This window comes from Delphinapterus leucas, chromosome 19 (genome assembly GCF_059928025.1).
Source record: "Delphinapterus leucas isolate spDelLeu-1000000601 "Yukka" chromosome 19, BTC_Dleu_Yukka2, whole genome shotgun sequence".
Classification (NCBI taxonomy): domain Eukaryota; kingdom Metazoa; phylum Chordata; class Mammalia; order Artiodactyla; family Monodontidae; genus Delphinapterus; species Delphinapterus leucas.
In genome coordinates, this window is record NC_143147.1 from 62,691,369 (window position 1) to 62,706,247 (window position 14,879).

Sequence of the window (14,879 nt, forward strand, 5' to 3'; positions counted from 1 at the left end):
GGTTGAGATCTTTGCCAGGGGTTAATAAATGAGATTAATCCCAAAGTGCAAACCTCATGTGTTTCAGAGACGTGAATACAGCCGTGATGGAGTTACTGATCATGGCTTATGCACTGAAGACCGCGTGTGCCAGGAATATTATCGGCGTCATTCCCTACTTCCCCTACAGCAAGCAGAGCAAGATGCGGAAGAGGGGCTCCATCGTATGCAAGCTCCTGGCGTCCATGCTGGCGAAAGCCGGTGAGTGTGGCCAGCGCCCCGGGACCCCGCGCCGGTGCTTGGGACCGTCCCCCGTGCCAGATTAGTCCATACCGCAGGTAGCTGGTTGGGGACCTGTTTTCTCTAAGTGTTGCTTCCTTTTGCATAGTTCTGCTTAGGGCTGTGTGAGCTTAGGTGTCAATTCTTTTTCTCTTCTCTTTGTCCTCCTTCAGAGTGACCTTGTCTGCTTCAGGGCTTACTTCTCTCATCTTGGACTTTTTCCTCATTCCACCTTCTTTTCCATTTCATCTTATCATCATCGAAACTTCAGATGGCGATCTTGGCATTCGGATGTGATCTTTTGAGTTTCAGGTCTAGATTTATTTAAGCCTTAGCTAAATTCTATTGATGTACATAATAGTAAAACTGGATTTTTCCTTTACTACTTCTTCAGCTTATATACTCTTTTTTTTCCCCCTCCCCGATTGTCTTTCTGTATAGCAGATCATTTTCATCGTGTGTTTGTGTAGTGGTGACGTACTTTATGGCCTCTAAATCAAATGTAATAGCGCTTTACAATTAATGGGATTTTATTTGCCGCATGTTTATTTAAAAACTCAAATATATATCTGAGTCCTGAGAAACACATTTGAATTCCATTCTCTATAAAAATGTGTAATGTTTTTGGAAAGAACAAGTAATTCTGCTTCTTCGCTCTGGAAAATTTTCAGTGACCTTGGCCATTTGCCATGTTTTTATATGTGTACCTTTTTTTTTGCTTAGCACTGTTGATTATAAGAGTATGTTTTCATTGTTTTTCTGTACTTGACCCATTCTCATCGGACATATACACGTTTCCAAATTCTTATCATTGTGTCTGTGGATTTCTTTCCTTCTAGTATATATATTACTTCGCTTTTGCTTTCCTATTCCTTCTGCCGTAATCCACAGTCCTTTAACGTTTCTTCCTAGATTCTTTAATCAAGGCCTATTTTTTACATCTATTTTTGCTCCAGTATTTAATTCCATGTTTATATATATATATTTTTTTTTTTTTTTTTTTTTTTGCGGTACACGGGCCTCTCACTGTTGTGGCCTCTCCCGTTGCGGAGCACAGGCTCCGGACGCGCAGGCTCAGCGGCCGTGGCTCACGGGCCCAGCCGCTCCGCGGCATGTGGTATCCTCCCGGACTGGGGCACGAACCCGCGTCCCCTGCATCGGCAGGCGGACTCCCAACCACTGCGCCACCAGGGAAGCCCCATGTTTATATTTTTGCTTCTACCTGATTTTTCTTTTCCCAGTGTTCAGGCCTAAGCTGATGGTTATAGTAGAGGGAGAGCCCTGTTTTTTAGTTTTAGTGTTTTAACCCATGTGGAAGGTTATAGGCTCCTTTACTTTAGGCTTAACATTGTCTTTAGTTCATTAAGTTTTGTTAAGATTGCAAATAAGGTCTATAACAAACATGCTTGTTCCCGGTACCCCCCTGCCTTCAGTCTTCCGTTAGGAAAGAGGCATTGGGCTTCTAGTTTGTGTCCACTGTAGCCGTTAACTTGTAGGGGTGAACTTTGTAATTTTTTGTTTTAAAATTTCAGGTTTAACTCACATTATCACTATGGATCTTCATCAAAAGGAAATACAAGGCTTTTTCAGCTTTCCTGTGGACAACCTTAGAGCCTCACCTTTCCTGCTTCAGTATATCCAGGAAGAAGTGAGGAGCATCAATAAATACCCCATTGTCCTCAAAGGAGACCCTATGTAGTTCTTCTCTGGTACCAGATTTCAGTATTGAAAGGCACATCCAATGATCAAATGATCTCTCCCTTAAGTCTTAATGCCTGAGGCAGTCAGATAAGGTCAGCATTTAGGCACAGAGGATAGTATTTTTTAAAAAAATTAAAAATGGATTTCCTTCTAAGTATCTTTAGCAATTTGCTTATATTTCCTAAAATAAAGGTTTTGGGAATTAATTATTTTTTATCGTCTTCATGTAGCAGACTTTGGCAATGATGCTAATTGATAAGGGTTAAAAAATGTTAAAATGAGTGAATGAAATTCTAGCTTGTTTGTTTGCTAGTGTGGATCATTGTTATAGGAGGAAAAAAATGTATTGCCAGCACCCAGGTGTTATTTTTTTGATACCTTTTCAGTATTTTCTTATTTTTCCTCCAAATCTAGATTCCAAATTATAGGAATGCAGTCATCGTAGCTAAGTCTCCTGATGCTGCAAAAAGGTAAATAAGCCAGACATTTATACACATCCCTTTTGGGTGTTTCAGAATCCGAGGTCTGTCTTAATACGGCTTGTGAAAACTCGTCAGCTCCAGCTTTCCTCCAAATCATCGTCATACCCCAAACCACAGCTTTACCTCTAGTTTCCAAACAACACGAGCATTTCTCGGAGTGACTCATTTTTCCCCTGGGAGAAAATGAAGCTCTTCCTTCAAGTTCTCAGGAAAAGGAAAACAGGAAGACTGTGGGCGCCTTTGAGACAGTGGTTTTTGAGACCTTTTTGAACAGAGTTCTTCTGAAGATGAGGGACTTCCATGGCAGTCCAGTGGTTAAGACACCATGCTTCCACTGCAGGGGGCATGGGTTCGATTCCTGGTTGGGGAACTAAGATCCAGCATGCCTTGGGGCACAGCCAAAAAATAGGGGAAAAACCCAAAACAAACCAAAAAACCCTGGAGATGAGTGTGAGACTGTCGGACAAAGGGTAGAACCAAAATGGTCTAGAATCAGATACCAGCCCACATCCCATCTCGAGTGCCTCTTGAGGCATTTACATTCCGGCCTGGGCCGCACTTCCTGATTTGTAGAAGTAATTCCTTTGCATATCCATAAAAGGTTAAGTGATATTTTCATTCTGTGGTTAACAAAGTGATGAATAAGCAGCGCTTGGGTTTTCCTTCCCATGAACCTCACCCTTTCCCGGTATCTTCCTCTTAGGGCCCAGTCGTACGCAGAGAGGCTGCGTCTGGGTTTAGCTGTGATCCACGGGGAGGCTCAGTGTGCAGAGCTGGACATGGATGATGGCCGTCATTCTCCCCCGATGGTCAAGAACGCGACTGTCCACCCTGGGCTGGAATTGCCATGTAAGATGAGCTCTGTGGTTTTATTCTATTTGTAAATGGAAGAAAGTTTCGAATAGTATGAATGCCTAGAAGTTAATACCTATGTAGATGCTGTTGTGGTATTTTTAAATAATTGAATGGTATTATGTTGATTTTGCCTTTTGTCAAAGATTTTGTTACACACTTTCGTAGACTAGGTAAGGACAATTGAGCATATCTGGGCAGCACTTGGCGTTCAGAGAGTGAAATAATTTTAGCTTTAGTAAAAAAGTTGTATGTATAGTGGTGTGAAATGTAAAGCTTTTATATTTTGGTAAGATGGATGATAGCAACCATTGATCACATATCAGGCTTTGGTGATCAGGTAACTTTAGCACTTAATTTTAGTGATGTAGCCCTTTGACCTGATCCCTGACTAATTTATTTTCAATCCAACAGTGGAAGCTATTTACTTCGGTGGACTTTTGAGTGACAATAACAAGCATTCTATGCTGGAAGATATATCATGGTTTTCAGAGGAAGGAGAGTATTTCTGTTTAAAATCTGTATCTGTTTGCCGTGCCTCAGAAAGATACAGACTAATACGTCGGGAAAATATTAGCATGGTTACACCACAGACAGGTTATTTCAGACAGGCTCCTGTCTAAGGTATAAACATTACAATTTTTTTTCCCCAATCTATAAAATTTCCACTGCTCTGTTTTCAACTTTGGAGGTTTTTATTATGAGAAACAAGCAATATACTCTTTAAATTTTTAGTGTCACAGCATTTTTTTTTTTTTGAGATTTTCATAATTAAAGTTCTTGAATAGGGAATACATTCACATATTTCAAAATTCAAAAAGTATAAAATCCTTTATGGTGAAAAACCTTTCCACCCACCCACCTCCCCCCTCTCCTGCAGCCACTCTGATCTCCAATGTGGTTGGTTTCTTGTGTATCCATTTAGAGCTTTTATGCAAATACAAGCAAATTCCCTCATTTTCATGCAAACAGTTAGTTGTATGTTATACATCGCTCTGCCCCTTGCTTTTTTCATTCAATAGCTCCTTCTCAGTCCATACAGATTTCTGTCTTTCATAGTATACTGTTTTATGGATATGCCATAATTTATTTAACGAGTCCCCTGTTGATGCACTTATTTTTTTCCCAACCTTTGGGTATAAAAAACAAGGCTCCAACAGTAATAAACGTCTGTTGGGAATTCCCTGGCGGTCCAGTGGTTAGGACTCGGTGCTCTCACTTTTGTGGACCCAGGTCTGATCCCTGGTTGGGGAACTAAGATCCCACAAGCCAAAATAATAATAATAATAATAATAATAATAATAAATTTTAAAATAAAATAAAATAAATAAACATCTGTTGAGTCCCTATTATGTGCCAAGAGCTGTTCTAAGCCCTTTAGTAGATCTTCGAGTTTGGTCCTTGCCCAACAGTACGCATAGGTGCTCCTGTGATCCCTCATTTTGCCAGTGAGGAAACCGAGACACACGGCCGGGGCTGGTGGTGCCAGGGTTTGGAATGTAGCTGCTGACTCCAGAATCCACACTACTTTGTTTTTTTAGCTTTTTATTTTGAACTAACTGCAGACTTAGAGAAAAGGTGAAAGAATAATACAAAATTCCTCTCTACTCTTCACTCAGAGCCCCCAAATTGAACATTTATATGCCTTTTTTTTTTTCTGAACGATTGTGAGTTGCAGACATAATGCCCCCTTTATTGCTACATACTTGTGTATATTTCCTAAAAACAGACTGTCTAATATAACCACGTATGATTATCAGACTCAGGAAAATAACGTTGTTACGATACTGCTATCTAATCTGCAGACCTTATCCACATTTTACCAGCTGTCCCACCAGTGTCCTTCAGAGGAAAAGAAAACAGTTTTTTGGGGCCCAGGACCCAGTGTAAGATCACACTTTGCACCAGTTGTCATTTCTCTTTGGTCTCAGTTAATCAGGAGTGACTCCTCTGTTCTTTGTCTCCAGTGACCTTGACACTTCTGAAGAGTGCAGGCCAGTTATTTGTAGAATATCCTTTCGTTGGGGCTTGTTTCTTTCCTCACATTGGGTTGAATCACTTATTACTATGATTTTTGTCAAATGGAGGTTTTTCTAATTCCCCTTCTTCCCTGTCCGTTCAGTCATTTATATCAGTGTGGATTTGTGGAATCTTGTTTTATTCAGCACGTTATAGTCCATTGCTACTACTTGTGTTAACGCTCAAACTGTCTCAGACTTGGCCAAAGAGGACTCCTTCAGGCTGCCTCCCATGTTCTTTGGACGTGTCCCTATCGTGTGTTGACTCTTCCTTGTTACTTTCTGGTACAGCTAGATGTTCCATGTTCATCTCGTACTTTCTTAGCCCTGGGATCAGCCATTTCTCCACGGAGCCCCAGTTCCTTCAGTGGGAAGTAGTGTTTAGAAACCAAGATTTGGGCTCCAGAGTGGATACGCTCAGTCACTGTACGTCATTGCCTGTGATTAACCTCGACTTACATTCTTTCATAAGTGACCGAATGTATTTACGGGATAAAGACCAAGAAATCAGATTATTGGGTCAGAAGTTAAGTTGACAGATACTGCCAGATTGCCACAGTATTTTATATGGTGAGATTCTCTTCTGAGAATATTGCCTTATTATTGTAACAGTGTTGTCATTCCTTCATAGATGGTTGGTATGTTTACAACTTTTAAAATCGCCATAGGATTGTTTTCTTTTTCTTTAATTTTTTTTTTACTTTTTTTGGCTGAGGCATTCGGGATGCCAGGGGAGTCTCCACAGGATCATTTTCTATGATCCCCTTTCATAGATTTCGCCAAGGGAATTCTGGAAAAAATGTTATTTCTTGTATGTGTAATTGTATTCAGTACCTTCCAAATTAAATATGCTTTATGTTTATATATCAGTTTTGCTTCTAGTATGTCATAGTAGTTTATTCAATAGTAATGAAGATGAAGACATTAGAACAAGGACAAAGGAAAGCAGACTCTCGGAGTCTGTGTATTTTTAAGAAAGAAGAACTATGTTATCTTCCTGGAACCCATTTTTAAAGTTAATTTTATTTTTTGAAGTATTTTTGATGTGGACCATTTTTAAAGTCTTTATTGAATTTGTTACAATATTGCTTCTGTTTTCTGTTTTGGTTTTTTGGCCGGGAGGCATGTGGGATCTTAGCTCCCTGACCAGGGGTCAAACCCACACCCCCTGCATCGGCACGTGAATTCCTAACCACTGGACCTCCAGGAAAGTCCCTGGAGCCCATTGTTTTACAGCGGTAGTTCTCAAGCGAGGGGGCTTTTGCTCCCGAGAGCATATTTGGCAGTGTCTGGAGACAATTCTTGGTTGTCTCAGCCGGGGGGCATGGGGTGCTACGGGCATCTAGTGAGTAGAGGCCACAGATGCTACTGAACAATTATCCAGCCCAGAATGTCAATAGTGCCAAGGTTGAGAAGCCCTTTTTTAAAGTAATTTATTAAAAGTGAGGTTGTATGAATGTTTCTCTTTTATAAGATAGAATTGATACCTCCCTGATGGCAAGGAATCTAGTGAACTTGAAAGGATTGTGTGTCAGTGGTTCCACTGAACAGTGCTCTGTGTTTGCCACAGTGGTGACACTTAAGAGCTTGGAATGCAAAAATGAGAGGGAGGCACCTGCTCTGCCTTGATTTTCCTGGCTTGTTAATTTTACAGGTGAAGGTGTGGCTTTCAGCACTGAAGTGAAAACCGACATCCGCTCCTCTTGAGCATTTGTTACATGTAGGTTTTGACTTGTTTGCATGTAGATAGCGTTATGAGCTTGGAAGTGATTTCAGCTCTAGTTCTACTGGCGACCTTATTTTATTTCGTATATCTCTTTTTAATGTCAGTCTGTTGATAAAGTTTGACATTCCATTGAATTAGAAATAGACCGAGATCAAAATGGATAAGGAATGAATAATTCCCCTTAGTCTCTTTTCACTCTTTATTTTAGGAGAGGAAGGTTTTTTGATTCTGGCAAAACAGTAAAAGAGTGTGTGTGTGTGTGTGTGTGTGTGTGTGTGTGTGTGTGTGTGTGTGTAATCTAAAGGATGGTTGTAAAAGCAGCACTATTTTACCTGGAAAATGCCAATTATAAATGCAAAAGACAATTTCCTGCTTCCTCCATAAGAACATTGGAAATCATTTGCTAAATTGACATTTTTACTGCAGTATGTCGATGTAGTTTTTTTTTTTTTTTTTTTTTTTTTTTGCAGTACGCAGGCCTCTCACTGTTGTGGCCTCTCCCGTTGTGGAGCACAGGCTCCGGACACGCAGGCTTAGCAGCCATGGCTCACAGGCCCAGCCGCTCCGCGGCATGTGGGATCTTCCCGGACCGGGGCACAAACCCGTGTCCCATGCATCAGCAGGCTGACTCTCAACCACTGCGCCACCAGGGAAGCCCTGGGGGCATTATTTTAAGCCTCTGAGGTCCTATTCTCTTGATGCTATAATGAAGTCTGTCTCGTTTTTTAGTAGCCACCAAATTATGTATTCAGTTTGTGCCGATCCCAAAGGCAGTTATGAGCGGGGACTGAGCCTTTTTTTTTAAGCCTTGATCCTTGCCATGCCTGTTTTTCATTTCAAACTGACAAAAGTTTTTTGGGAAGAGGCTTACAGAAAAGTCAACAGGAATACTGTGACATGCGTCAAGCTAGAGCTGAATTTCTGTTGATGTCTGATGAAGGTTACTGGCTTTCAGTCTTTTTTTTTTTGTAAATGAGTTATTATTATTATTTATTTATTTTTGGCTGTGTTGGGTCTTTGTTGCTAGCTACGCGTGGGCTTTCTCTAGTTGCAGTGAGCGGGGGCTGCTCTTCGTTGCAGTGCGCAGGCTTCTCATTGCAGTGGCTTCTCTCGTTGCAGAGCACGGGCTCTAGGCATGTGGGCTTCAGTAGTTGTGACACGCGGGCTCAGTAGTTGTGACTCACGGGCTCTAGAGCGCAGGCTCAGTAGTTGTGGCGCACGGGCTTAGTTGCTCCGCGGCATGTGGAATCTTCCCGGACCAGGGCTCGAACCCGTGTCCTCTGCATTGGCAGGCGGATTCTCAACCACTGCTCCACCAGGGAAGCCCAGTCTTTTGTTTTTTTACAGAGAAAAATGGTCAAGAAAGGGGACACATCTCTTTAAGAAGCGGGTAGGTCAACGTAACCACCTACGCACATGGTTTAATTTAAAGACAGAATTTGGGGAAGGCTTTTCTGATGTTGGTAGTTTATTTCCTCCCCCTTCTAGGTGATACTTATACGCAGAGCCTTTTTGACTACTGCCCACATTTAACAAATTGCCCTTGTTTCCAGGATGGGAAATCAGGAAATGTCTACTGAAATTTGCCCGTAAAATAGTGCTGAATTTCAGCTCAGCTGGTTTGCTAGTATACGCAAAGGGACGTGTTCTTCCAGGTTTACAGCGCCTGTAGATAGAAGTCAGCTAAAATGGATTGCTTGCTGATAATTACTGAACTATATACTTACCCTGAATTTATTCTATTCCCGCTCCCCCACTACTAGTTTAGTAACTATTTCAGAATTTAAAAAAGCTTTCCAAAAAAAGGAGAATGTTTAGCCTGTTCTTCTGAAATATTTCCCCGCCCTCAGTTTACTAACCTCCTTTACAGGGTGAATTCCTATGTCCCTTCTGCATCCTGTAGTTTGCTTTGTGTACTGATGGGCCGTTTTCACGTATCAATTTTGTAGTGAGATAAGAAGCCTCTACTTTAAGGACCAGTTAAATCAGGAAAAGATGATGGACTTGTGGTTATTGTCTTCAGCTTCCTAACTTCCAGGAAACCGATTATGTCAGTGGTGTAGCTGTCTGACAATAAGGTTACATTGTCCCAGTAAGGTCGCCTTGGAAGAAAATGAAGTAAAGCCGGCTGTTTATCTAGCAGTCTGGCAGCCTTTCCCTGTTTACTTTCTGCGGAGCGGCATTTATTTACATCTCTTTACAAGTGGAATATTTCTGTTTTGAGTGGCATCGCGGTGCTGCCTCTTTGTGCCGGTGAGATCTCTCTTGCTCTGCTCCCCCGCTGACTTGAGGCCTGAGCTGCCCAGCGTGGCCTGGCTCTTAGGCACTCGGGGCTGCTGAGCCCTTGAAACGTGGCTGGTCCCAACTGAGAATCGCTGCGTGTGGAGAATGCACACCAAATATGACGACTTAATATGAAAAAAAAAAGTAAAACATCTGTAATAAATTTGCATATAGATTATGTATCAAAACAATAATATATTGGCTATATTGGGTAAAATAAAAATCTATTAATTTCACCTATTTCTTTTTGCTTTCTAATGTGGGTACTAGAAAATGTAAACTTACTTTTATGGCTCACCTTCCCTGCTGTTGGACGGTGCTGCTCCGGATAACCTGTTTCTGAGAGCGCCCAGGTTGATAGAGGGCAATCTGCACATTCTTTTAATTGCCCGCCCTGGCTCTGCCACCACTTCCAGGGAATGGCGTTGTGGTGACTACATTTACCTAGTGATACGTGACTAACTGAGGTCTTGTGATTTGTTTTGCTTTGCTAGTGATGATGGCCAAGGAGAAGCCACCGATCACGGTAGTCGGAGATGTTGGAGGACGCATTGCGATCATTGTGGTAGGTCACAGTCTTACTGTGCAGAGATGACATTACTCTTAGTAGGTGTCCACCTTAGGATTGGTGTCCAGTGACGGTGATGCATTTAAGTGGACCCATCTAGCCTTTCTTACCCAGGCTCCCCTAGGACAACTAGGAGAAACTTAAACAGATGAACCGGGGTTATTATAACCTGCAGGTGTCGAAGGAGCACAGTAGTACCTGTAAGTAAGTTCGATTCCATAAGTAACCTTTGTCTGAAGGGGTCTGTGTCCCATCAAACTAGCTGACCTACTCAACCTTAAGCTCGTGGGCAGTGAGGTGAGCTGAAGGTGGGCTGTTCCATTCTCACTAACAAGAACGTGTGTCTTGTTCTTTGTTACTTTAACACGGTACATGTGCTCCCAGCTCTAAACGCCTCTGCTGGGCCAGAGGATCGGCCCTTTACAATGGCTCACTTTATTTCTCTCTTCCCCTCTATTAACGTTCTCTTGGAAAAAAGTAAATGAGACACTGGCTATGTGGGATTCATCAGAAACTTGAAACAGGGGAAGGAGTCTTGGCAGTCTCCCGAACTCAGGCTGAAATGTCGCGTATGACTGTAAGGCTCTGCTGCTCTTTCTGTTGACAGTCATGCACGTTACAAGGCCACGCGGTTCCAAATGGACGTTCAGTCTTTGACCCAGGCAGATAGCTCTGATTTTCCATTAGACATCCTCTGAAGCAAAGTGCAGGGAGGTGTGTGATTATAGATGGGGATGGAGGGAACTTAGCACTAACACCGGTTGGTCTCTTCTCAGGATGACATCATTGATGATGTGGAAAGTTTTGTTGCTGCTGCGGAGATCCTGAAAGAGAGAGGTGCTTATAAGATCTACGTCATGGCCACTCACGGCATCCTGTCTGCGGAGGCCCCCCGTCTGATTGAGGAGTCCTCCATCGACGAGGTCTGTCTGCTCTTTTTTTTCTTTTTTTTTTGAAGTCTTTAATTTTTTATTTTATATGCAGAGAGCCGTTGTTTCTGCGTAAGGTAGATGTCCTGGACGACCCATTCAAGGAAGTTGAGTCACAATTTGCTGCTCTGTTTTCCGTGAATAGTTAAATGGCTCATTCAGTTTTTTATTTTTTTGAAATTTTCTTTTTTCTATTTTATTTTAATTAATTAATTTTTGGCTGCATTGGGTCTTCGTTCCTGCGCATGGGCTTTCTCTAGTTGCAGCGAGCGGGGGCTGCTCTTCGTTGCTGCGCGCGGGCTTCTCATTGCCGTGGCTTCTCTTTGTTGTGGAGCACGGGCTCTGGGCGCGCAGGCTTCAGTAGCTGTGGCTCGTGGGCTCAGTAGTTGTGACGTGTGGGCTGAGTTGCTCCGCGGCATGTGGCATCTTCCCGGACCAGGGCTCGAACCCGTGTCCCCTGCATTGGCAGGCGGATTCTTAACCACTGCGCCACCAGGGAAGCCCCTCAGTCAGTATTGCTTACTCCCTCTCGAGAGGACTGTGAGGTCGTGCTTTGGGTGGCTAGTGGTCTGTTGGGGCAGATGTATAGTTAGGAATATATGTCTGTTTCATAAAGATTTGGTCTGTGGACTTCAGTATAATTTGTATTTCAATATGATTTGATACCATAGTAGCGTTTCTCTCAAGACTTGAATTCTTCCTTGATAATAGGAAGGTTTCCCGCAGTGCTGGGGCTCACCCTATCATTTCTGCATACGTAGACCTGACCATCCTAAGCTCCTGTTTTGAATCATGTAACCTTTGCCCTGTGTAAAGTCGGGTTAGTTTGTAAAAACTGTACTAAGTGGAATAAGGTTTTATAGTCTGAGCCTTGGTCTGTGGGTGCCACACGTTAGGTAAACTTTTCTGAATGACCACGTTGGGCCGCACACATCAGTAACAGCGTTTCTTTTCCATTACTGCAACGACCAGGTGGTGGTGACGAATACTGTCCCTCACGAGGTCCAGAAGCTGCAGTGTCCCAAGATTAAGACTGTGGACATCAGTCTGATTCTTTCTGAAGCGATTCGGAGAATCCACAACGGGGAGTCCATGGCGTACCTTTTCCGAAACATCACAGTGGACGACTAGCTTCCCCGGTTGCCTTGGCCCTGGAACTCCCAAGGAAAACATGTGAAAAGCAGTGCCATCAATTATGTACACAGCATTTCCTTTCAAGGGAGGCAGATGGTCTCTCTTGCCAAGTTTGGTGGGTAGGAGGCATTAAGATGGTCAAGGGGAAGACAGAGATCACGGGTCCATGGCCTCAACTGTCTGTCGTCGGCATCCTGTTCCTTAAAAAAAAGTTAGACACCTTCCTGAAGAGAATCTGAAAATCTTGTTGATATTGAAAGGGAGTGAAAGGGAGATAAAGTCCTAACTCTCTAACGTTCATTCAGTTTGTTTCCACGCAGGGAAACGTCCGTGTTAATGTTGAACTTGGTTAGGGCAGCTGAACACCTGGCACCGTTCCTATTCCAGTTGTCCTCTCGCCAGTCAACTTCATGCACATCTTCTACAGAGAATCATATTTTTCTTTGAGAAACTTCTTGCCAGCCGCCAGTGAACAATGAAGCATCTGTGGTGTTACTCCTAGCGAGGACATCAGATTAAAGAGTCACATCCTAACTCTGGATCTCCGAGTTGCTCTTAAATTGCAAATAAAAGAATTTTCTGTCTTGCTAGTGTCTTCACTACATTGCAGAGCTGCCCACTCTCCTGCCTTCTGTCCAGACTCTGCAGAAGCTGGTGCCTTGAATGCGGGGTGGTGGTCCAGGTCCATGGCTCCTGGACATAAGTCTCCCTCTGCAGGTTCCATTCCCTTCCCTTCACATTCCGTGACGTTAAATTCTTGTTGAATAATATATTTTCAACCTAAATTAAAAAAAACAAAAACAAAAAAAAGTAACCGTACTTTTCCCTGTGTGACAGGTGACACTTAGGTTGGTTGCATTACTTAGGACTGCACTTGATCTTTCTGCCACCATTTTAAATTACATAATCACGATTCTAGGTAATACCTTATTTGTCGGGCAGGCCTTGCCGCAAATGTAGTGTAGACTTTTTATACCTTTTAGTCTGATCCAAGTCAGGACTGAATGAAACAGGCAGGAGGAGTGTCTGCCCGGAAATGAACTGTAGTCTCTCATTGGTTCTCATAGCTCCTAAGAGATAATAAAGGGCAATTCGCTTATTTGTACAATTGTATTTCTCTGCAGGGAAGTTTCCTGGACATTTTTCCCCCTTTCCCAATGACTAGGAAAGTTCCCAGCCCGCCGTCAAGACTTGAGCACATTTGCTTTTTCAAGCACACAAAGAAGTTGCCTTTTGTTAATAATCCAAGTAGGGGAATTCTGAGAAAAGAACTAAATTATCAAATAATTAGCATGGTTGTAGAGGAAGAGCCGTGGACTGTTACTCAGGAGACTGGTTCTGTCCTGGAGGTCGGGCAGATGACCAGTCCTTTCTGGCCCTCTGTCATCGGTTGTGGAAGGGGAGGTTAGGAATTGAAAGCTAAGGTCCTTTTCAACCCCAAATTCCATTTATACCTGCGGTTAATGTTTTCTTTCCTATGTCTCTAAAAGAGATTTTAAATGTACTTATTTAGCAAAAGCGTTTAGGAGAATATATCTCCTGGGATTAGTAAGCCCTTTGCATTGGCATTTAGTGAGTCCTAGTGTGTGCCTGGCATGATAGCAAGTCTCAGGGACATGAAAATGGAAACGTGAGGGCTCGGGAGCTGATGTTCTGGCCATAGCTAGTGTAGTAGTAGCAGTCACATTCAGTAGAAAGTCACTGAACTTAGAGCGGTTAAGCCCACACACCACACCACAGCCTCCAGTACAGCTGATGCTCGGTCCTAAGGCTTCAACTTCAACTTTGTGATCTGGCCTGACATTTTCTTTTTTTTTTTTTAAGATTTTTTTGATGTGGACTATTTTTTTTTAAGTCTTTATTGAATTTGTTACAGTATTGATTCTGTTTTATGTTTTAGTTTTTTGGCCTTGAGGTATGTGGGATCTTAGCTCCCTGACCAAGGATCGAACCCGCACCCCCTGCATTGGAAGGCGGAGTCTTAACCCCTGGACTGCCAGGGGAGCCCCCAGCCTTACGTTTTCTAATGTAAGAGTGTAAGTGCACAGAAGACTAAAAATAATTTATTCTTTTGATGATCTCAACAACCACTTGAAGGCCTACTGTGTGTCAGGCTCTGGGAATATAATAGTGAACAAAAATCCTTGGGTGTTACCCTCAGGGAGGTTTTAGACTCGTGTCTAAAACTCCATTTCCAGGAAACATTGCTTTTATAGGAGAGGGAGGGAGTGAACATGAAGGGTTTCAATTTTACCAGTGCAGACTAAACTAAAAATTTGAATTTGAAAAGTAGTTAAAATAATACACAGTGTAGATCAGTTACAAGTTTTCTTTAGCTTCCTGAATGTAAACACTGAAAATTGTTACCTGTTTTCTGGGAGAATCTAGTATGGGGAAGTCAAGCCTCAATTGCTGAGAGCATCAGATTCCTCTGGTCCTGTCTAATCAGTCCTGCCTTGTAACCAGGGGAGATGGCTGGCTCTTGACCAGATGTCTGTTTTGAGATAAATGAGGCCAGGGCGGCGCAGAAAAGGTCTGTCAGCTGGTGGCTGACGAACCGCCTGGGTAGTGAGTGGTCTTTTTCCAGGTTACCTTCCCCTCTGATTGAGCAGAATGCTATGGGAACTGTTCCCAAGGGGCCTAGGTCTCAGGACTGCGTCTCTTAGATCCGTGCCACCGCCCTGCGAAGGGAACAACTAAAACACACAAAACATAGTGGCCATGAGGCCTCTTAAATCGTCCCACTATTGTGGGCTCCACAGGAGAGTAAATCAGCTGGAATCTAGGTGAACCTTAAGGGGTATCCCCCCTCCCCCCCCCCCCCACAAAAAAGAAAAACTGATGTGTTTCCTGGTAGGAATGCCTCGGTCCAGCCCTATAGCGCCGTTTGGGAGTGTTTACTGAGAACAAAAATTGGTGGCACCTTGG

General features: G+C 42.9%; 1 protein-coding gene across 3 annotated transcripts in view; it reads left to right on the forward strand.

Moving 5' to 3' along the window:
* The window catches only part of PRPSAP1 (phosphoribosyl pyrophosphate synthetase associated protein 1), a 31,039-nt gene extending 18,504 nt beyond the window's left edge, over positions 1-12,535 (forward strand). For 2 of the 3 annotated variants that reach the window (XM_022589519.3, XM_089901653.1), the window contains 7 exons: positions 68-240; positions 1,791-1,906; positions 2,374-2,429; positions 3,145-3,290; positions 9,815-9,885; positions 10,665-10,811; positions 11,790-12,535. In XM_022589519.3, coding sequence (XP_022445227.1) covers positions 68-240; positions 1,791-1,906; positions 2,374-2,429; positions 3,145-3,290; positions 9,815-9,885; positions 10,665-10,811; positions 11,790-11,948 — 868 coding nt within the window. In that variant the 3' untranslated portion in view covers positions 11,949-12,535. Of the gene's footprint in view, positions 1-67; positions 241-1,790; positions 1,907-2,373; positions 2,430-3,144; positions 3,291-3,707; positions 3,918-9,814; positions 9,886-10,664; positions 10,812-11,789 lie in introns of those variants that run through there. The other variant, XM_089901652.1, reaches the window with a different exon arrangement.
* The last annotated feature ends 2,344 nt before the right edge of the window (positions 12,536-14,879 follow it).